The sequence below is a fragment of the Suricata suricatta genome, chromosome 14, assembly GCF_006229205.1.
Source record: "Suricata suricatta isolate VVHF042 chromosome 14, meerkat_22Aug2017_6uvM2_HiC, whole genome shotgun sequence".
NCBI classification, from domain to species: domain Eukaryota; kingdom Metazoa; phylum Chordata; class Mammalia; order Carnivora; family Herpestidae; genus Suricata; species Suricata suricatta.
The window spans coordinates 17,241,350-17,264,513 of NC_043713.1; the positions used below are offsets into that span (position 1 = coordinate 17,241,350).

The window sequence follows — 23,164 nt, forward strand, 5'->3', positions numbered from 1 at the left end:
TTTGTGCTTGAAAATGAACAAAACACCACCAGCACTGTCTCCTGTCTCCTAACTGTTCTCCCCGCCTCACGTGTCTCACGCTCTAGCCTGCACACGCTCGCTGGCTCAGCTGTTTCCTCAGAGCACAGCCCCGAGCAGGCCTCGCTTCTCAGTGACCGCCAGACGATCCCCACCCACGAGCCCCACAGCTCTAACTCTTAGTCCTTCCTGCACCCTGTGCCGGGGCGAAGTGAATGCCTTGCGCTTGGGTGTTGCGTGCTTATCTGCCTCCGTGTCCCCTCACGTTGAGGACATTCAGCCCCATTCTTCTTGTAAGGTCTGAGACCACTTGGATGATAAAGCATCCCTTTCTCCTCTCAACCTGAGATCACCCCTGACTTTTCTCGGGGAAACCTCGGGTTACCTCTAGTTCCCCCACTGTAAACAGATGGATTTACTAAATAAACATAATAATTCCCTCCACCCCCAAATCTCAGCTGAGTGTGAAAGGCGCATCTCTAGGCATTAGAATAGGAGGGCGGGGAAGTCTGAGGGTCTCAAAGCCAGGGCTTTTAGGTTAGGATTGAGGGTTAGGGGGAGGACTGAGCCCAGATAAAGACACAGGGAAGGTGCTTTTTAAAAAATTTTAATATTTTAATTTATTTTTGAGAGACACAGAGGGACAGCATGAGCAGGGGAGGGTCAGAGAGTGAGGGAGACATAGAATCTGAAGAGAGGCTCCAGGCTCTGAGCTAGCTGTCAGCACAGAGCCCGACGTGGGGCTTGAACCCACAAACCATGAGATCATGAGCTGAAGTCGGACGCTTAACTGACTGAACCACCCAGGTGCCTCAGGAAGGTGCTTTTTAAAGTATTATTAAAATATAACATTCAGGGGTGCCTGGGTGGTTAAGCATCCGGCTTCCGGCTTCAGCTCAGGTCTTGATCTCATGGTTCGTGGGTTCGAGCCCCGTGTTGGGCTCTGTGCTGACCGCTACTCAGAGCCTGGAGCTTGCTTCAGATTCTGTGTCTCCCTCTCTCTCTGACCCTCCCCTGCTCATGCTGTCTCTCTCTGTCTCTCAAAAATAAATTTAAAAAAACAGAAAAAAATATATATGTAACATTCATACAGAAAAGGGCCTATTTCATAAACGGGCAACTCTATGAATTTCCACAAAGTGAATGCATTGTGTACCCAGCTCCAAGAATGCCCACGCCCAGACAGAAAGGTGGAAACTGGGCAGGACCTCTGCTTACAGGAAGCAGGGCCTCAGGGCTTGTTCTCCTGTGATAAGAGATCTAGAGAATTGGCCTCGTGGCCCAGAGAAGGACAAGGAAGCCTGTCATCAGCCCAGGGCTCTGCAAAGGGAATGAAAGCTTCCTGGAAAGAGTCAATTCCCCCGGTTTTTACACAACGGCCAGGAGCAGAAAACCAAGCCAGGAAATGAACACCCACCGTGCCTAAGACTGGCGAGATCCCTGGGTCCTGGCGGAGGCAGAGTCTCAGGGATTCTTCCACTACCCAGGGAGCAGAGAGCTCTGGGAAAAAACCACTCTGACTCGTATGAACGTAAAAAAGCCACAACCCAGAGAAGAAAATTAATGAATTCGGTCTTGCGGTAAGTGTCTTAATGCTGGCGAGGCACTCCAGTTTATTTCCCACACTGCAAAGTGAACCTTCTGAAACATCCCCTTGGATCACTGGGCTAAATGGAGATCACTCAGAGGACCACTGTCTTTCGTTACCTACAAAGCCCTGCATCAGCTGGCCCAAGTTTCCTGCTGCTCAGCCTACACCCTCTGCTCAAGACACTGGGGTCCTCAAAAGCCTTGCCCTGGGTTGGGTTCCCTGAAAAGATACGTTGAAATCTTCACCTCTGCTACTTGCAAATGTGACCTTATTTGGAAGTAGGCTCTTTGCAGATGTAATTAATTGAAGATGAGGTCAATAGGCTAGGCCCCTAGGGTAGGCCAGGATTCAATAAAACACCAATATGACTGGTGCCCTTATGAGAGGTTACGAAAGGACAGACACACAGAGAAAATCCCATGACGATGGAGGCAGAGATGGAGCGATGCAGCTACGGACCAAGTATGGCCGAGGATGGCTGGCCACCCCGGCAGCTGGGCAGGAACGGGGGAAGGATTCTCTACAGATTTCAGAGGGAGTGTGGTCCCGGTGGCACCTGCCTTATGGACTTTTAGCCTTCAAAGCTATGCGTTTCTGTTGTTTTCAACTGCCTGTTTTGTGGTATGTTTTGTCCCAGCAGCCCTAGGAAACTGACTAAAGCTTCGAATGTGTTCCTGCCTTGCCGATCCCTCTGCAAAGCCCCTCTGCAGAGAGCCCCCCTCGATCTCCATGGGTCCCCTGCTCAGAGACCCACTTTTGCAGAGACGTCATGTCCAGCTGCACCACTGAAACTAGCAGTTCCTGCCTCTCTCTACTCTTTCGCCTCTTTTACTTTTCTTCATGGTCCCTAGTCACACCTGATATTATATTGTATATCTTTCATTTACTGTCTTCCTTGCCTTCAAGAATGTAAGTTCCAGGGTGCTTGGGTGTCTCAGTGGGTTAAGCGTCTGACTCTTAATTTCGGCTCACGTCATGATCTCACGGTTCGTGGGTTTGAGCCCGGTGTTGGGTTCTGTGCTGACAGTGAGGAGCCTGCTTGGGATTCTGTCTCTCCCTCTCTCAGGCCCTCCTCCCTCTGTCAAAAATAAATAAATAAACTTAAGAAAAAAAAGAGCGTGAGTTCCGCGAAAGTAGAAACAGTCCAATTTATTGCTGCAAACCCAGTCCCTACTACATCCCGGACACAGGTAGGCTCCCCATGCTATTTGTTTTGTAAATGAATGAGCTCCTAGAGCATACATTTCATTCTACATTTTTATCCTTCCTGTTGCCTGATATAAGGCTTTGATTATTGTGGACACTCAGTAAATATGTATGGATGAACTAATAGACCTCTCATCACTCGTGGGCTTCAGGCTCTGTGTGGTTAAGAGAGGAAGTCAAAATGCACACCACTTTGGCCTGGATCTGGTGGCCTCTTGGCTGCAAAACAATTGCGGGGACAATCGATCAGCTTTCTCAGAGCGATGATTATAGCTCACCGTTCGTCTGCCTCACGCAGCCACGGTTTCTCTTGTACTGCACACCACCCCTTCTCGCCCTGTTGTTTTTCTGATTAAGGACACAGACTTGAGTGATCTAAATTTAGTGTGTGTAGCTCAGAGGTGCCAATCATGACAAATAATGAATTAGGTGATCCCCCTGCCCTTCCCTGAACCATTGAGCTGAAACCAACAAGTTCATTTCATTTAGGACCAAAGGCTGAACTCAGAGGGTTGTCTGTGACAGGAGAGTGCTTTCTTCACCAATTAAGTCACCCAGTTTCAGTCAACACTTCTCCTGTGTGGTTTCGGGTGCAGCTTATCAAATTGACCCAGAGACTGTGCCTTTGGCCTTCTGCTTGCTAAGAGAAGTGGGGTATACCTTTGCCACAAATACGTAAGGCAGAAAAAAAATGCATTTATATGTACATTTGCGCACACACACGAATATCTTAAGTTTTATAAATTTGTTTAGCTGTTTAAGATTTTTTCTGGTGTTCTTAGGAAACTCACATTTAGAATTCATAATTTCTGGGTTAAGGGCTGTGTTTTCTAATCGGTTTTGAAAACGACCAGTATAAAATACATTTTATCAGCTTTCATTTATAAAAACAAAAATTTACTTGTTGGAAAGCTACGATGCTGGATATTTGTAAGAAATAAGCCAGAGATTAGAAATAACAGTTTTTAGATACTCTCTGTTTGGGAAAAATAATGAAGGTCTGTTTCCACCTACAACCTATGAGTCTTAATATGTGCATCGGAGGGTTTTCTACATGAGGGATTTTGAATGGTTTTTTTCAAGGTAGTAAAAATGAAAATATAAGATGTGAATAAAATGTATGAAACTGCTAATTCATTTTTTTAATGTAGTTACGTGGCTATATTTCACAAAGCATGTGTTGCTAGTTCCTTTCTCCTTTCTGGTCAGATACCCGTCCTAGTTGTTGATTATGTGAGATTTGGCATCTTTGTGCATTGTCACTAATCATCAGCATTTCTCTAGGAGGGGCTAGAAACCCCTTGTTATCTCCACCTAGCAGAGGGGGCACAGCCCTGGGATGCAGGGGTGACTTATCCAGAGCCTTCCAGAGTAACTGTGCAGCTCAAACTTCTAAAACCCCTAGCCTTTCCTAGTTCTCAGGACCTGCCTACACTTTGTCCAGCACAGCATTTCAAAATGTAGAGCCTTTCTGTGCAGCTTACTTAAAAGAAATGGGTTTAAGCTTTAGGCAGAAAAGTACACCATAAAGATCACCTCCAAAGGGCAAATTAAATGAATATAATTTTCATCACGAGGGTAGAAAGCAGAATATATAGGAGAGCAGTTTGGCACGTGGAGAACGTTTTCCTGTCCATTTCTCAGGGGACATCTGCTTGGATCTGAAGATCATGTAGGTAATATGAAAGGCATTTAAGTTGATGTTTTACATTTGGCCTCTAACCATAATGAGGACCAACTTTGATAATCAATTAACCAGAACAAATTTTAGCTACAGAAAAGTGGTTTTCCACTCAGTCTAGCCTCCCCTTCTCCATCTCCCTTATGTTGCTTCCTTCTTTCTAACGCTCATCATCACCCCGAATAACACGTGGCTGGTTATTTTGTCTCTCCCTTAACCCTCATGTAAGCCACTCATCTTCTCTGTTCACTGCTGTTTTTCCAGTGCACACAGTAGGTGATCAATTCTTGATCAATGAGTGAATAATGTCTGAGACCTTTCTGTTCCAATGTTTGCCTTGTACTCCAAGGTGCACAGAACACTGGTTGGGGTTGCAGGTGGAGGTGTGAGAATGCAGGAATGGCTAGAAATGAGGCCGGTGCCTATTGCGTGTGAGGGATTGGGACCAGACAGCTACTTGGTGACGACGCGCAGCTGTACCGGCAAACCTCACCATGCCATCTGTCCCAGGAACCAATTTGCTGGACTGGCCTTCATTTTTCCTGACGTTTTCATGTTAGCAGCATAATGTTTACTTTCTAGCCCCACTCTGTCAAACTGTGCCGTATAGAGATGCCACAGAGAAATTAAATATGTCATTCATGAGTGTCTCATATAAAACAATTCCTTTTCCTATTCAGAAAACCAAACATATAACAAAACTGTACCAAACATATAACAAAACTGTAACGAGGCAAGTAAACTGGAGAAGGGAGGCAAAAGCATTCTCATATCTAAGTAATAGTATTGGAAATGTCTGGAAAGCACTTTACTGAGTTGTGGCTGCGGCTCCAGACTTGGCCAGATTGGCATCTGCACCAGGGAATTCATTCAGGGTGATCAGAGCAGGAAGAAGGGCTGCAGTGCGGGAAACTGCTGGCTGGTGGGGCGGGGCCACTACCACAGCCCCCGCCCTCTTTACCCCAGGACGGCCCCGCGCCGGGGCGGGGTCCCGCGAGGGGCGTGTCTTCCCCTGGCCGGGTCCCCGAGCCCGGGCCGCCGAGCAGCGAATGAACGCGCGCGCCGTCCAGGCGCAGGGGGCAGCAACTTGAGCTAGGACGGCCTGTGGTGTCAGTGCCAGTGGCTCGGAGCTTTCCAGGCCGACATCCGATCGCGCCGCGGCGGGAGGAACCCGAGTCCTGGGCCGAAGCTGCCCCAGGAATGTTCACAGGCGGCGCAAACATGGCTGCTGCCCTGCGAACTGCGGGCGTCCTGCTCCGCGATCGGCGTAAGTGAGGCTGTCGCGGCCGCCACGCCGCCAGGGTCCCCGCGACAGCGTGGGCAGCGGGCAGCTCGCGTCGGGGCCCTCCGGTCTGGGGGGTTCTGGGAGCGGCGCTGGAAGCTCGGCACTTCGGGGCTAGGGGAGACGTGGAGACGGGACCGGAAAGGGGCCCTCTCCTGGGAGAGGCGAGGAGGGCGGTACTTGGGTCGTCTGGGGTCCCTGGGACGCGGCCGCTAGGGGTCCCGTAGCAGCATGAGTCAGCTGGGTTGCCTTGAGCGGTACCGGGATTTATCCGCACCTTAGTTCTTATCTGTAAAATCAGAATAATGAGCTCAGGGCGTTGTTGTGAGCATTATGGGAGGGAGCGTGTGTGAAGGACCTACCACTGAAGACGGTAACGAAGGCATCATCATCGTCATCGCCGCGGACATCGGTCATAGAGTTCCTTCCCTGGTGATAGGGGTCGCGGTGTGCCCGCTGCTGCTCTGCCCTAGCCCCTGGCGTCACCTGGTGCTCACTTGTCCTTAGGCAGCAGCACCCACTGCGAGGCAGTCTGGGCTAGTATCTCCTAGAGATTTTTGGAAAACGAGTAAGACCTACTGACAGGCAGAGGACAGGTACCGAATGTTTTCACTCATAAGTGTAACCGGAGAAACTTAACAGAGGACCATAGGGGAGGGGAAAGGGGGAAAATAGTTGGGGGAGGGAGGGAGGTAAACCAGGAGAGACTTTTGAATCCTGAGAACAAACTGAGGGCTGATGGGGGAGGGGTAGAGGGGAAGGGAGGTGACAGGCATGGAGGAGGGCACTTGTCTGGATGAGCACTAGGTGTTACGTGGAAACCAACTTGACAATAAACTATAAAAGAAAAAAACAGACCTACCGACAGCCCAGCATGTTTCTGATGCAAATTAAAAGAAATTATTTTTAATGTTTACTTATTATTGAGAGACAGAGTCAGAGCATGAGCTGGGGAGGGGCAGAAAGAGGGGGAGATACAGAATCCAAAGCAGGTTCCAGGCTCTGAGCTGTCAGCACAGGGCCATACGCGGGGACGCGGGGCTCGAATCCACAAACCATGAGATCATGACCTGAGCCAAAGTCGGCAGCTTAACCAACTGAGCCATTCAGGTGCCCCCTGATGCAAATTTTGAATGTAGGTCGCTTCCAAGATGAGCCAATGAGAGTAAGTGCGAGAACACCTGGTTGGGACACTAACTGTAGCGTTTGTAACTGTGACCCTTTAAGGATGCCACTCACCTGGCTTGAGCTTAGGAAAAAGGTGAAAGGAGAAAGGGAATACACTTCATAGTCTCGCCATGATTATTAGCTGGATGCCGGTAAAGCTTGATTTGTTCCAGGTTATAAGTAACCAAGTGAAAGGACTCAGAAACCATAGTAAATGTGGATTTGAAGTCCAATTGAATTATGAACTCTGATTTTGAAGACGTAGTTATAATACTGTAATCACCTTGTTGATATGAAGGAATTAACATTATCTGGGTTAGAAAAAATTGAGTTGTATTTCTGAAAACAAATTCTGAAAGTAAAAGTGCAAAAGCCAAGTTTTACACTAAGTTTTTAGCGTATTACAGAATCAGTAAGCGGTTCCCTGGTGTGAGCCACATACTCTATACTCTACATATATTTTTAAGTTAGAAAGTTGGTAGATTAGTGAATTGTTGTTTTTTGTTTTTGCCTTTTCTTTCCAGATTTTCTACACTGAGCATGTAGGTCTTTTATAGTTAGAAAAAAAAATCTAGAATAATGAAAAAGACTATCAGTGTTTAAGGACATTAGAACATTTTAGTTCATACCAGAAAGTAATTCTTTAAAGCCTCCCTTCCCCAAGTGTTTTTAATAGTCACAATATTGGATGTTATTTATGTTAATTTTAATTTTTTAACTTTGTTTTTGAGAGAGCGAAGGAGAGGCGGAGAGAGGGAGAGAGAGAGAGAGAGAAAGAGAGAGAATCCCAAGCAGGCTCAGCACAGAGCCCAACGTGGGGCTCAGACTCATCATCTATGAGATCATCACCTAAGCCAAAATCAAGAGTCAGATGCTTAACCCACTGAGCCACCCAGGTGTCCCAGTTATTTGTTAGTTTTTTAAATGTTACCTATTTTTATAAGTACTTTTTGAAATAAATCACATCTCCTGTAGGATACAAAAGAGCTCGAGGTGCCTGGGTGGCTCAGTTAAGCATCCGACTTTGGCTCAGGTCATGATCTTGCAGTTTGTGAGTTCAAGCCCCACATCAGGCTCTGGAGAGCCTGCTTGGGATTCTCTGTCTCCCTCTCTCTGTGCCTCTGTCCCATTCTCTCTCTCTCTCTCTCTCTCTCAAAATAAATAGGTAAACTTAAAAAAAAAGATGGCTCCGTTATATATTAAAGTACTTGTATGCCTTGCTTTATACCCTCCTGTGCCCTACCCCCAAGCATCCAAAATATTAAATAATCTGGTTTTGGAGAACCAGTTGATACCCATGAACCTCTTTAAGTCACATATGTACTTTTTGAACGCTTCACCTTTTGGGTTTATCCGGGAGTTATGAAGTTTTGCTTTCTTTATATTCTCTTCTGCATTTTCCTAGATTTATAGCTTTTCTGGTCTGTAGGCCTTTAAAAGGTAGATGAGCAGTTCGTGTCCTAAGTCGGGTTAGAATACCTGGTTTCAGTTTATAAATGGGCAAGTCCCTGCAATTGAGTATTGTTACTTCTTGTTTAACCATATACAGTGTGCCAGGCGCTGTTCTTGGGGCTGGACATAGATTTAAAGATTTTTTTCCTAATCTTCACAACAGCCCTGCAGGTCGGCCTCCTTATCACCATTATACAGATGAGAAAAGTGAGGCTTGGAATAGTTCTTTGAGTTCTTTGGTTTCTGTTAAGCTGTGAACTGAGTGTATTCAGGAGTCTCAGCTGGTCTTTTGTTTGAATAATTACTCAAAACCCCTTTAGCTACGCCTATACTAGTTGTTTGGTCAGAGACTACTTGTAGTTTCTGTGGAAACTTCAGATCCTTAGGGGAGAGGAGTTAGAGAAAAGTCCTGGAGAGGTGGGTGTATTAATCCTTGGTCCTGAGCACAAAGCATCCGTTATTAGCAGCATTGCCCTCAGAGAATATGTTCAGCCACAGAGGAGAGGATTTTGTAGGTATAGGGCACGGCAGCTCGAAAAACTCCCAGCTCCCCAATTGTAGTAGGAAATAACTAATGTCCTAGTTGACGACTCTGGTCTCACCTGGATTTCCTTCTGCCACTCCCTTTTTAAGATTCACAGGAGGAAGTCTTACCACCAGCAGCGAAATCATGTAATGCCCCAATTCTATTCTAGTACCCCATGGAATCCGATATAATCACATTCATAGAAGGAATTGCAGACGTTGTGGCCTGATTGAAAACCCCGTGAAATTTCATGCAGTTCAGAATTGAACTTGTCTCAAACAAGGAGATGTGAGTTGGCTTGGGACTTCATTTGAGCTGAATTGAACTTCTATATGTCAATCTTTGCACTTCCACTTTGAGTTAATAAGGGCTGTTCAGCACAAGCTCACATAATTGGCTCTGTTGGGTGTGCACAACACGGAGAGCTGGGAATCTACAGATACCGTTCTCCTATATTTTATAGCCGGGGGGGGGGGGAAGATAACAGTGGGATAGTCCCTATGCCCTAGACACTTACAATTGAAATGACTGCCAGCACTAATCATATGTGGCAGGTGCTGTGCAGAGTACTCCACTGGTCCTATCTGCTGTAATCGTCACAAGGATCCTGATAGCAAGGTGGTGTCATTTTACTGGGGAAACTAAGGATTCGAATGAGGAGAGCCTGGCCCCGGTCACGTGACTGGTAAGAGGCAGAGCTGCATGCGGTCAGAATGGCTGGTCACAGCCTGAGTTCCTCACCACTCCTCTGACTTGGAAGTAGGAGGAGGGCAGAAGGAGACGGATCTCAAGCTGGTTTCAAATCAGCTGGTTTGAGAATGGGGAAGGGAGGTCATGTGTACACTGTGGGACACAGCAGTAACCACTGTCCCCACATTGCCACCTTGGGTGTCTACGGTATGGCTTCCGTTTCATCTCACTGAATGCCGCTTAAGGATGACTATTCTTCATGCTACAACTAAGGATGGCCCACGGGCTTCTCAGTTCCGGTGGGTTCTCCAGGCCCACAGCTAAACTCTGGTGGGGCCCCGGACAAGAGTGCACACGGAGACCCATGTGTCATATGTGGGATCGCAAGCTAACAAGCTGTCAAATACATTCTCATCTCCAATACTGGCAAATAGACGTTTGTAATGACCTAGAAGGGTGAACTGTTGAACTCCACAGAGTTCCTGCTGGAATGTCGCAGCCATGGGAGTGTTGCCTCTGATCTGTAGGCTTCCCTGCTTCTCTTCCCACTGCCAGCTGTGCCCTGTGTTGTGAAGAGTCTGGTGCGTATGCCCACGGAGACACTCCGGTTCTATTCTTGCCCCTGCAAATCGCTTCCCTGAGGTCAAGAATTGCTTACGTGGACGGCACAATCAGCTGTCAGGAGGATGGAGCTAGGAAAGAGGCTTGTACAGACCCTGCAGTGGGTGTGGGCCTTGGGGACAGGGCATTCTGGGCCCCGGGTACCGGGAGCCTGGTCAGGAGTGTAGGTCATGGGCTCTTGGTCCATGAATCCTTGGCTGTGCAGACTGCACACCCTGTGGGGGAGGCTGCAGCAGGAGGAGGCCCCCTAAAGTAGAGCTGCCATGCCCCTTGTCAGGGCCCAAGGGCAGTGCTGGGTTCTCTGCACTGGGGCTTCACTGGAGGAGGCTTATAGGCAGATGTGAGGTCTGGTCAGCTGGTTGAGAGCTGCCTCAAGTACCACTCAGTAAAGCAGCGGCAGGGCGCCTGGGTGGCTCAGTCAGTTAAGCGTCCGACTTCGGCTTAGGTCATGATCTCACCATCCGTGGGTTTGAGCCCCGCATCAGGCTCTGTGCTGACAGCTCAGAGCCTGGAGCCTGTCTTCAGATTCTGTGTTTCCTTCTCTCTAACCCTCCCCTGCTTGCACTGTCTCTCTCTGTCTCTCAAAAATAAATAAAAAATATTTAAAAATTAAAAAAAAACAGTGGCTCTGAACCTTCCCTGCAGGCTTGTCCCTTGCGTGTGAGCAGCACGGTGCTGTCTGTATCTTTCATATACATGCAGTGATCCTCATGAGGGATTGTGGAAAATCTGCCAGGGCAGGGTGAGGAGGTGTGTTTTTCGAAAGGCTCCGTGCAGGTCCTGCGGAGCCATCCCAGGGGATGCCACCCCACGCCTGGCGGAGGGGTCTTGAGTGCCTTTCCCCACGTGCACAGAAACACTGCGGACATCACCTGTGCTCTAGCGTCCCCCAGTTTTAAATCTGGGCCCCTCTGCTCCGAGGACCTCCTCCCAGCTAGATTTCACACCCCTACTTTCATTGTGTCACAGTGGTGCGCGGCAGCTCAAGGGCCCGCCAGCCTTGGAGGGACCAGTCGCTTGGAGCCACGGCGGCGGCAGCCACGGAAACAGCCCAGAGTGCCAGAAGCCCAAAACCTCAAGTTCAGCCCGGGAAGAGGTATGACTGCAATTTTAGGTACTAGTAAGAATCTCTTTTTGTCGATGCAGACCCCAGTGAGTGGATACAGGCTGCCTTCGGAGGAACGCTGCTGGGAATGCCAGCGTGGACGGAGGACCGTGTTGTGTCCGTGGCTTCCTTTCAGTAGCTGGAGAGCTACACGTTATGCACACACACACACCCCCCTTAAGGTTTTAACATTTTTTTGGAATTTTTATAGATTAAACATTTTTTAAACTTAATACATTTTAATTAAAATAGCTTAAAAAATTTTAATTAAATTCAATGTATTTAGTAAATTTTTTTTAATTTTTTCCCATTTTTTTTGTAGGTTACAAAATTTTTTTCCCAGCTTTCTTGAGATACGATTGACAAAAATCCCACAGGGCTTTTGTTAAAGGACACGTAGCTCAGTACACACAGTCTGCAAATGATGCAGGAATTTAGTTCTGGAATATGTCACGTACCACAAATTATATGTACACTAGAAATGTATTGACGGACCTAACATAATTATACCTATGAAATGTGTGTCCTGTATAGGATGAGGAATGACTAATCGTCAAGAATTTATCTAGTAGACTCTGCCAATGTTGTCTACTGCTAACAGGGCGAGCGTAATTCGACATGACATAATATGATTTGTGATTTATTAAAGGAATAAAGTACCTGTTTCGAATGTCACCCTGCTGTCTGCAGGTGGACGTAGGAGGGCACGGCCTTGGTCCACGACTCCGCCCCCATCACGGAGTCCACTGCTCTTCTTCAGTCTTCCTCTGGGCTGGGGGCAGGGGGGCAAGGAGAGCGGGGGGAGGGCAGCCACAGGACTCCAGTGGGCAGTTATGCAGGTGGGTACATAGAAATACCCACCGTAACACTAGCGGAGCGAAAGAAGGAGCCTGGTGTGAACTAGTGACTCCTTGACAGTTCTAGCGACGGAGCTGTGAAAATAGTCTTGCTTTGTGGTGGTTGTCTTTAATTGTGTGACTTTGGGTTCGTTGAACACTGAGTAAACTGAGGCTTAGGGGGGATAGAGCATTAGGGGAGGGGCCTCAGATCATCTCTTTTCAAGTCTCTGGCGTCCTCAGTGATTGAATCTGGTTAGGAAAACAGGAAGCAGGATACTGTCTCTGTCCTGGCGGTGGGGACTCTCTTCCTGCTGTCCCCACAGCCCCGCTTTTCTCTCCTCAGCCGTGATCCAAACTGCTCTAAGTACTTAGGATTTGGGGTGACTATGTGATGTAACCTGAAGAGCTGATTGAGTGTGGAACCTTGGGAGAAAAATTATTTCATTGCTATATTGTCCCAGTAGCAAAAGCCAATAATATAAATAACCTAAAAACCTTAATATTAAATTGTTAAAATTAAATAAAAATCTAAAATGTAGAAATTCCATTACATAACTTTATGTCATCTTTATATAAGAGAAATGGGTTCAGTTTAGGACAAGCAGACAGGCAAAAAAAAAATTTCTTTTAAATCACCGATAATCTCACCACCCCAGTGTTTTGTCTCTGTCTGTACCTATAGCTATTTATTCAGTGAATATTTACCAAAATGTGACCATCTTGAGCATGTATTTTTATAATTTCTTCTTTTTAAATTTAATAATATATCCACCATCTAAATATAAATATTCACCATTAATTTAATAGCTTAAGAGTGTTTTATTAAGTCACAATTTATTTATCCATCTCCATGTTATGGCACACTTGCATTATTTCTAGTTTGGTTTTTTTTTTTAATGTTTATTTATTTATTTTTGAGAGAGAGAACATGAGTGGGGGAGGAGCAGAGAAAGAGAGGGAGACACAGAATCCAAAGCAGGCTCCAGGCTCTGAGCTGTCAGCACAGAACCCAACGCAGGGATTGAACCCACAAACTATGAGATCATGACCTGAGCCGAAGTTGGACACTTAACCAACTGAGCCACCCAGGCGCCGCTCTAGTTTTTAAATAATAGAGATGATGAAGTGATCAGTGTTTCTATGCATCATTCTCCTTCCAGACATGAAGGCCTTGTGCCACGTAGCGCTCAAACTATACTAGATGAGACCTCCACTAGGCCTGGGGTCAGTAGACTTGTCTGTAAAGGGATAGATAGTGGGCCATTTGGTCTCTTGCTGCTCTTCAACTCTGCTGTTATAATGTGAGAGCAGCCATAGCGACTATGTTAAATAATGAGTGGAGCAGTGTCCCAATAAAACTTTATTTACAAAAATAGGGTATGTATGTACTGATATGGCCCGTGGGCCCTGGTTTGCATACATCCTCAGGCCAATTACATCCTGGAGGTTTAACGAAGAGGTAGAATGTGTTTCTTTATCTTAAAGCTGACCATATACAGTATAATAGAATTATTCTGTTTATTAATTGATGATCTTAAGTTTCTGTTATGTGCAATTAGCACTCAAAGGAAAAAGCCTCATAGTTTGAGAGTCCCAGACTATAAAAATGGCAGAATGTTGAAACCTTTTCAAGCGAGAAGTTTTAAATATGTTACACTATTTACACTTTTATGTTCAAACAAAGGGAACTTGACATTTAGAGCTTGGTCTCAGATGGGCTCTGTCTGGAGGGGAGGAGAGACAGAGATCACAGCTCTGGCTCTGCACTTCCCATTCCCCAGTAGAGGGTGTCAGACTAGGGCAGCTAATGCGCCATTCATCATGCATAACACAGTTTCGAATTAAGTGCATGTGTATTTAGGTACTTTCAAATCGTGCATCGCTTTCATGTGTAAGATCAACACGGTTTACGAGACATGGGTTTGCAGGGCAGAATCACATCCAATTGCAAGCCACTCTTGTCCTGAGCTCAGGTGTTATAGATGAAAAACGGTTCTAAATCTCGTTTGCACATTGATACCCTCTGTGGCTTAGGTAAGTCTCTCAGCCTGGGGTTTCTTAACCAGTAATCTGTTAACTGGCAGCAATCCATGGAAAAATGCGCTTAATTTATTGTGAGTCACAGATTTTGAGGGTGAGAGACAGGATCCCAGAACACAGGTTGTCTAAGTGGAAAGATTAAGGGAATATTTTACAGTTTCACAATATAAGAATCTGGAACTTTTAGGTATTAAGAAAAAAAAAACCTTAAACACCAGCTTGCTAATTCATTGACAGGACATTTGGTCAGAGGAGGTGGAAAAGTTGTAGGACGATGACATCTCCCAGAGTAGATGCTTAATGAAAAGGAGATCAAACCCCCTTCCTCTGACCCCGTGGTTCTCAGTAGAGGGAGGGGGTGTTCCCCCTCACTGACACATTTGGCGATGTCCGGAGACGTTTTCGGTTGTCACAACTGGGGCAGGATGTGTGCGTTGCCATCCGGCACGTAGAGGCTGGGTGGCTCCCAGAATCCTACAATACACCACACAGCCTCCACTGCACGGGCTCAGCCAGCCCAGAACGTCAGTGGTGCCGGGGAAGAGAAATGCTAAGACAACGACGTGAGAGGTGGACTTAGTTCGTCCTTACACCGGGGTCTAAACTGGAAGATCTCTGATGCCACTAGAATGCAGCATTCCCCCAACCCCACGAATTGGTTCCTATTTTGCAAATTTAGATGGAGAATTCAGAGTTCTGCCTCATTCACCTGTAGTGTGTTTGGTCATGAAAACAGTTTCCACCTGTATGAATTCGACAGGTTGCTGCCTAACACGATCCCAAACGTTGTTAGCACTTGTTTAAACATTGCAATTAGAGTGCCATCCTGAGCTCATTGGTGTTGGCACACATTAGGGACAGTCTTCCAGACAAGATCCACGTCTTGGCCTGGTCACTGCGGTAGCTGGAGGTGGCCTTGAGGTAGGAGGCTTGGAGAGTGGGGCCCCTCAGCATTTGTACCAGTGGTGTTCCAGATGAACTTCAGGCTGGTTATTTCTCAGCAGCTTTATCAAGAGTGAATGGAGAGCGCATCCATCCGTGCTGTGGAATATTATTCAGCTAGAAGAAAGGAAAGAAGGACTGGTTCACGCTATCACATGAATGGACCTTGAGCATTTTATGCTGAGTGAAGAAAACCAGGCACAAAGGGCCACATGTTATGTGATTCCATTTCTACGAATAGGCAAATGCACAGACTGGGAAAGTGGAGGATTAGTTGCCAAGAGTGAGAAAGAGGCTGGATGGGGAATTGTTCTGGTATGTGGGAATATTTTTTGGAGGGTTATGAAAATGTTCAGGAATTAGGTAGTTGTTATGGTTGCATAACTTTGCGTATATTAGAAGCCACTGACTTGTACTTTAAAATGGAAAATTTTATGGTATATAAATTATATCTAAGTTTTTACAAATGCAAAAATGAAAAGCATGAATGGAAGAAACACTCCTTGCCTTGCAGTGTCCCTACCCGCAGACTCTTTCCCTGCATGGGCCCCAGTTCTCCAGGACCTCATCTCAGGCTCTGACCCCATGGTGCCACGTCTCTAGCCTTGGGCTTCCGGCGGCTACCGGAAGTATGCGGGCGGCACCCGGTCCCGCTCTGGCTCCATCTTGCCCCATGAAGGTGTTTAGGCATGGAGAACTCCTCTCGGCCTGGCTCACTCCGATCTGTGCAGGGTCCAGAGCGTCTCTGCATTTTAGAGGCTCAGAGTTTGCATGGTCCTTTGGTTTATTTAACTTCCCCCAAACTGCATGATATTCTTCCTGCTTCTTCTTGCTCCTTTAGTGCTTGATTCTCTAGCCTGAGACCTCTTTGAATAAGAGCAGTTTCTTGCCAGCACCCCTTAGGCTGTGGCTCTAGATGGAGGATGGAGAGGTGAGTGCAAAGTGAGGCGGGTACTTTATCACACAGGAGACACTGAGGAAGGGGGAACCGGAAGGCAGGCTCTGGAGAAGGAAGCAGAGTAGGAAGAAATCATTCGTCAGCAGTAATTTAATAGTTAATTAAAGGGAAAGGAGCAGATAGAAGAATGAGGGATGGGCTGCTATTATACTGTGGAGGTTTACAAGGGAAGTTCATGGTTTCTCTGTGTACGATAGAGCTTCCTGTATGTTCCAGATCATGCTAAGTAACTATGCTGTCGATCCTCAAAACAACCTTTAGGGATATGCTGGACTCTCTCTATATATGAGGAGACTGAAGTTTGGAGAGACCAAAATATGTAATTTGTGTATCTGTAAAGTATTCACATGAACATTTGCTTCAGCCTCAGGACAGTTTTAGCTTTAGACCTTGACTCTCAGTCCCTAAAGGGTGGGAGGAATCTTTGTTCGGGACTGACAGTTTAATGGAGAAACATTTCAAGCCCAGAGACCAGTGCCATGGATGCAGCTGGGACACCAAGGTCAGAGTCAGAGCTGGGCCTGTGCAGACCCGGGAGGCCTTGTGTATTCCCAGGTAGCAGTGAAAAGATCTATAGGTTTGTACCTCTGAGCTGATTGGATGTGAGTTTGCTAGCTGAACCAAAAATGTACCCTAGAGGAAAATAAAAAGTTACAAGTCAACCGCATTTGATTTCACGCAGGAAGCCAAAGACTGGGATATTGATGCTGAACATGGGGGGCCCTGAAACCCTGGGAGATGTTCACGACTTCCTTCTGAGGCTCTTCCTGGACCGAGACCTCATGACGCTTCCTATTCAAAAGTAAGACGTGTGGAAACACCTGCGCTTATTTCTAACTCGTGTAGTGCATCTTGCCTTACGTGCACCTCAGTTCTATAGTTGGAGAAAAGAAACGGTTTCCTTGCATATCTGGCAGTGACTAGAGCAGCGGCATTATTTTCTGTTAGGTATAAGAAGGATATCATGTTACGAGAAATGCAGGGAAGAGAGAAAGCACGTTGGGGGAGGGGCTCCCCTTGGGCCCTTTCCTCCCCAGAGCTCTGGAAATTGCAGTTGTCTTGACACACCTGATGTCCCTTTAAAATCTTTTCTTAATTTTAATTTAGAGAGAGCATGAAGTGGGGGTGAGGGGTAGAGGGAGAGAGAGAGAGGGAGAGAAGGAATGAGAACCTTAAGCAGGCTCCATCCCAAGACCCTGGAATCATGACCTGAGTCGAAATCAAGAGTTGGCCACTCAACCAGCCAGGCGCCCCGATGTCCCTTGAATGACTGTTACAGATGTATTTGTACTAGGCCCTCAACAGCTGATTAATACTCAGCAAAGCAGTGATTATTGGTCATTGATACTGTGGACATGGATTGTGGCTGTCCTTTGCCTTTCATCCCTGCCTGCTTCCTTATTTTGTAATGAAAAATGTATACATGCAGGTGATAAAAAGTGCAAGCACCATAAACATGTTCTCAGCGAAGAGCAGTGTCTCTTCTCTCGAACTCCAGCCTCCCAGTTACCCACCACGGAGGTTACAGATGTAAACAGAAATACAGACATCTGTAATTGTACAGATGGAACAGTCCGTGCATATCCAAGCACGTGCATGCCTGTATATATATAGAAATACAGATGTATAGGTGTATAGGCACATATCTATCCCCCTGTCCTTTTTAACACAAATGGGAATATACTTATATGTGTTACTTAACACTCCGCTCTTTTTTTTTAATTAACAACGTATTTTTGGGATTGTTCTGTAAACGATCATATAGACCTGGTTTATTATTTTTTATGACCCTACAGAACTGCCTTGCCTGGTCCTACCGTAATTTATTTAACCAGTGGCTCACCAGTGGACATTTAGGCTGTTTACAGTGCTACAATGAACATTCCTGTGCTGTGCATTTATCTTTGCTCACATATGCAGTTGTGTCTGTGATTATTAATATACATTTTCTTCACGTAAGAGGATTTTTTGCTCCCGAATGTCTTGCATATCCTAGTTCCTACTAGGGGTCGGATCGGGAGGCCTGACGATGGGGGCCGGCACGCACGGAGGGTGTGTGCCCGAGTGTTTGGTGTGTTGTGAGAGCAACTGGTAGGGCAGAGCTGGCTGGTCCTCAGAGAGCGTTTAGTTTTCTCTAATTGAGGCCGAAAGAGCTGGCTGTTGTCAGCGACCTTAAGCTTCTATATATTTTTTTAATTTTTAATGTTCATTTATTTTTGAGAGCAAGGGACAGAAAGAGAGAGAGTGCAAGCTGGGGAGGGGCAGAGAGAGAGGAAGACACGGAATCTGAAGCAGACTCCGGGTTCCAAGCTGTCAGCACAGAGCCCGATGCGGGGCTCCAACTCACGAAGTGTGAGATCACGACCCGAGCTGAAGTTGGACGCTTAGCTGACTGAGCCCCCCAGGTGCTCCTACAGCTTCTGTTTTTAAAGGCTCTATCTTCTTAGGCTCTCCTTACAAGTGTGCTTATCTTTTCTATTGAGTAGTTTCTGAGGTTGCTAAGGTGGACTAAAAGCCACTTACCTGCCTGTTAAATGATTTAGTAAGCTGGCGCCAATCATCGCGAAACGCCGCACCCCCAAAATTCAGGAGCAGTACCGCAGGATTGGAGGCGGGTCCCCCATCAAGATGTGGACCTCCAAGCAAGGAGAAGGCATGGTGAAGCTGCTGGATGACCTGTCCCCCGACACAGGTACAGCGTCTCTGCATTAATATCTCATTTTGTTCTAAGTCGGTATGAAGTTGCAAACATTACTGGATGGCACATGCAGTTCTGTGTGCCCACGGCTCTTGGTTCATGGGGGTTCCCCGTGACGCGTGGTCACTTAGCTCGGTGCTCGAGGCCTTCTCCTGGCCTTGGCTGTGTAGCTTCTTCCTTCCTGATGTCAGAGATGGAAGAGCTAAAGATTTGGAACATCAGTTTCAAAAGGAAGTTGGGGTGTGTGTGAGGTTGAGCTAGGATATCAGGAGGAGACCACATACCATGAATACATAGGTCACTGCCCTGGAAAGAAATCTTTGGAAACGTATTAGGGCTGCTGCTTGTGCCTTTTCTTTCTGTGCAGAAAGCTGGCTCGATCAGCAGAGCAGAGTTAGCGGCCTCTAGACCGTAAGCAACTTCAAGCAGCTGTTTTAGGCACTCAGCAACACCAGCCAGGGTGAGGCCCCGAAAAGAGGAGTGTGTGCATCTGGAGGCTGTCTTCTGAGAACCTCTAGTGCAGAATGATGTGCAGATTGAAGCAGCCCCTGTAGGAATGAATTATAAGTGCTCATGTTTAATTGCATTCACGACGCCATTGATTGTGGGACACACTGTTGTGTTTGTGTGAACTAAGACAAAAACGCTGCCAGGTAGTTGTAAGATAGCATCTGTGGGCCAACGTGAGAAATGTTAAATCAAAAAATGTGTGTGTTAGGACATGTGAAATACATTAATGACAGGTACGGTTGGGGGCTTCCGAATCAGGACAGGGGTGTGACACAGCGGTCACCCTCAAGGACAGCATACCAGCCAGGCAGGACCGAGAGCACTTCACTCTTGCCTGAGAAAACACCACTGAGGGTCACCTCAAGCTGCTCTCAGAAGCCACCGTGTCCCATATCACACGGGGACAAAGGCCACAGCCCTCAGCTCATCTCACGTGAAAAATGGCTCCATCAGGCTTCTGCATATTGAGTTTGCTTCCTGCCTTGTTGTGGCTCAAGGGCATTTCTTACTGCCGTCCAGCCATACGTCCCGCCACGCCCCGCCACGCCCTGCCACGCCCCACCACGCCCCACCACGCCCACCATACCCACCACGCCCCACCACGCCCACCACGCATCTTGAAAATGTCAGATGAGGAAAACTCACACTCACCTGATAGAGAAGAAACCCTCTCTCCGGTCATTAACAGTTGATCATGATAAAAGGTTTAGTGTGAATCAAATCTGCAATTGCTGTGCTGTCTCCAGTGGAAAAAGGAGGAGGCAAGATGCCTTTTTCTCTGTGGCCCTGGTAGGATAGTCTCCAGCGCTGTCCAGGACCCTAGCAGAGCTGTCAGACTTGAATAAGGCGTACAGATGCAGGGTGTCCTTCCCACCCCCTCCCCTCTCTGTGCCGGGGCTGCTGGGTCGTCCGGACCAGACGGGCCAGCTGTGGCCTCAGCCTCCTGGGTTGGCCTGGAAGTTCCTATGCAATGACTTGGATTTAACCCACTGCCCCACTTCCTATCAGACATCTGATTATTTCGATCTGTGGCCTTCGAGTACAAAGGAATTACGATCATCAGGATGCTAGGATTATTCCCTGCGTTGGCAGGGACCGAAGAACAGTAATATCCATTTCATATTTTCATAGATTTATGAGAGTGATTTTTAAAAAATTTTTTTAAATGTTTTATTTATTTTTGATACAGAAGAGACAGAGCATGAGAGGGGATACAGAGAGAGAGGGAGATACAGAATCTGAAACAGGCTCCAGGCTCTGAGCTAGCTGTCAGCACAGAGCCTGACGCGGGGCTCGAACCCACGAATGTGAGATCTGACCTGAGCCAAAGTTGGAGGCTTAATCGACTAAGCCACCCAGACGCCCCGAGAGTGGTTTTTAAAAAATCAGCAATTGATCATTTGATCCTCTCTCATAAAGAGACTTACATGAAGAAGTGAGTTTATTCTTATTCCCTCTAACTTTGGGGATAAGTTGATGGTCTCAGCGGCTTGCCTGCCCAGGCACTTTACTAATGTCCCAAGAAACCCTGCTTCCTGCCTTCGCACACCGTTCACTGGCCCATTTGCTCACTCACGTACCTGCTCTTTCACACGTTCATTCCCACTTCCGTCCATCCCAGCCAACCGCCAGATATTTCTAAGCACTGACCACATGAGGGATAAAGTCGTGAGTAAGTCACCCCCTTACCTTCATGGAGTGAGCTTCCTGGTAGCGTTTACTGAGGCGGAGGGTAAATTCTCTAGGGGCTGCTCGTAGTTCCTCTAGGAGCTGGTCCAGGGGGAGCTGGTCCAGGGCCTGGTCCTGGGAGGGCTGTGGTACTGGTGACCCTCTGACCTATCACTGTCCTCTGTGGGCACTTGGGACCCTCTGGGCAGGCTCTCGCATGCATGGACGGCTTTGGCAGATCTGCTTTGGGGTGAAGGTAGTGGTGCTTACTAAGGCCCAGGAATGTTCCCTCATTCATTCGTCGGTGGCACACTGAGTGCCCTGCACCATTTGATACTGCTTTTCATATCCAAAACTCATGGTTTCTGCTTAGACACTTGCAGTCCAGGGAGACCCTGCTACCACAGGCTAGTCTGTTTAAGGGGCAGAGAGAAAATCTCTTAAGACTTACCGGAGAGATGCTGTATAAAATGAGTATGAGGGCCAGTGATCACACAGAATGCAGAGGTAGGAAAAATGAAATAGTTCTCAGGATTGGAAACTGCTTTGGGAGAGCTTTGTGCTGAAGACCAAGATGATTAGGTGTGGCTCTATGGCTCCGCCCATATTACCCAGAAAGAGGTTCCGGGTCCTACCTACACTTGACAGGATGGACCCGAAACCCAGTCATGGAGACCCAGGTGCCTCACCCTCTTTGTGTGGCTTTTTCTTCCTGCGTTCTGGTTTCTCTGCCTCTCGCTCTGTTCCTTTCCTTCTCCTTTCCTCTCCCTTCTCCTACTTTCCTACAAAATCGTAAAGTATACTTTTTAAAAAAATGTTTTTAACATTAATTCATTTTTGAGAAGAGAGAGAGTGAGGGGGGGAGGCACAGAGAGAGAGAGAGGGAGACACAGAATCCGAGGCAGGCTCCAGCCTCCACACTGTCAGCACAGATTCCAATGCAGGACTCAAACCTCCGGCAGTGAGATCATGGCCTGAGCTGAAGTCGGATACTTAACCCACTGAGCCACCCAGACACCCCCATAAAATATACTTTTAAACTGTGTCTATTTGTTTATTCTATTGGGAAAAATTCTATTTAGGCAAAACATTGTGATGACTATGAGCAGACAAATATTTCAAGCTCTCATTTTTAAAAAAAGTTTATTTTATCTCTTCTGATAGAAAAAGAGAGAGAGTATGCTTGTGCGGGAGCGGGGGGGGGGGGGTAGGAGGAGAGACAGAGAGAGACAGAGAATCCCAAACAGGCTCCACGGCACCCTCACAAAGAACAGTGAGGGGCTTGAACTCAACGAACCTCAGGGTCATGACCTGAGCCGAAATCAGGAATCGGACAGTTAACTGACTGAGCCACCGAATACCCCTCAAACTCTTGTTTTTTAGGGAAGTAGTTGGGGCGACTGGGTGGCTCAGTCGGATAAGCGTCCGGCTTCAGCTCAGGTCAAGATCTCATGGTTCATGGGTTTGAGTCCTCCATCAGGCTCTGGGCTGAGAGCTAGCTCAGAGCCTGGAGCCTGATTCAGATTCTGTGTCTCCCTCTCTCTCTGACCCTCCCCTGCTCTCTCTCTGTCTCTCAAAAATAAACAAAAAACATAAAAAAAAATTTTTTTTTGAAGGGAAGTAGTTGTCGCTTGGTGGCTGGTACAGAAATAATCAGCTCATACCGGCTTTGCGTAGAATTGACTACTAACTCACAGGGTCTGTTTTACGTGGGAATATAACTTGGAACGGGCTTCCTATGGTTACACCACATGATAGGAATTTAGGAAATACAGAAGGAAATAGATGCGAAGTGTAATCATTTCACAAAAGTAAATCTAAAATACATTCAATAAACGATAATTGAGTTATGTAGAATCTGACTGCTTTTAATGAAGCCGGGAGTCCCCCCTGTAGGGGAACTGTGTTCCTTCCAGAAAGTGTGATGAGGAGAGGGCGGGCTCTCTTCAGATGGAGCTGCCTTCCCCAGTCCTGGCTGTAGGGCTTCGCGCAGATGACTTCCCCCACGACGCATCATCTTGAAAATGGGGATGATAACAGAGTCCCACTTCTAGGATCATTGCAAATATTAAATAGGATAATCCTGAAAGACATCGGCCTGGTGCTCCGCACGTGACAAAAATTCCTTAACTGCTAGCCTTTATCATTACTCATCGTGGGCATAGCGCTC

The 23,164-nt window shown here is 47.0% G+C and overlaps 1 protein-coding gene across 1 annotated transcript in view; it reads left to right on the forward strand.

Annotated features, from left to right (window-relative positions):
• Positions 1 to 5,483: 5,483 nt before the first annotated feature.
• Positions 5,484 to 23,164, forward strand: part of FECH (ferrochelatase) — a 35,336-nt gene continuing 17,655 nt past the window's right edge. The window contains exons 1-4 of the mRNA XM_029922379.1: positions 5,484 to 5,763; positions 11,204 to 11,330; positions 16,801 to 16,920; positions 18,662 to 18,810. Of these exons, the coding sequence (XP_029778239.1) occupies positions 5,697 to 5,763; positions 11,204 to 11,330; positions 16,801 to 16,920; positions 18,662 to 18,810 (463 nt within the window). The 5' untranslated portion in view covers positions 5,484 to 5,696. The remainder of the gene's footprint in view (positions 5,764 to 11,203; positions 11,331 to 16,800; positions 16,921 to 18,661; positions 18,811 to 23,164) is intronic.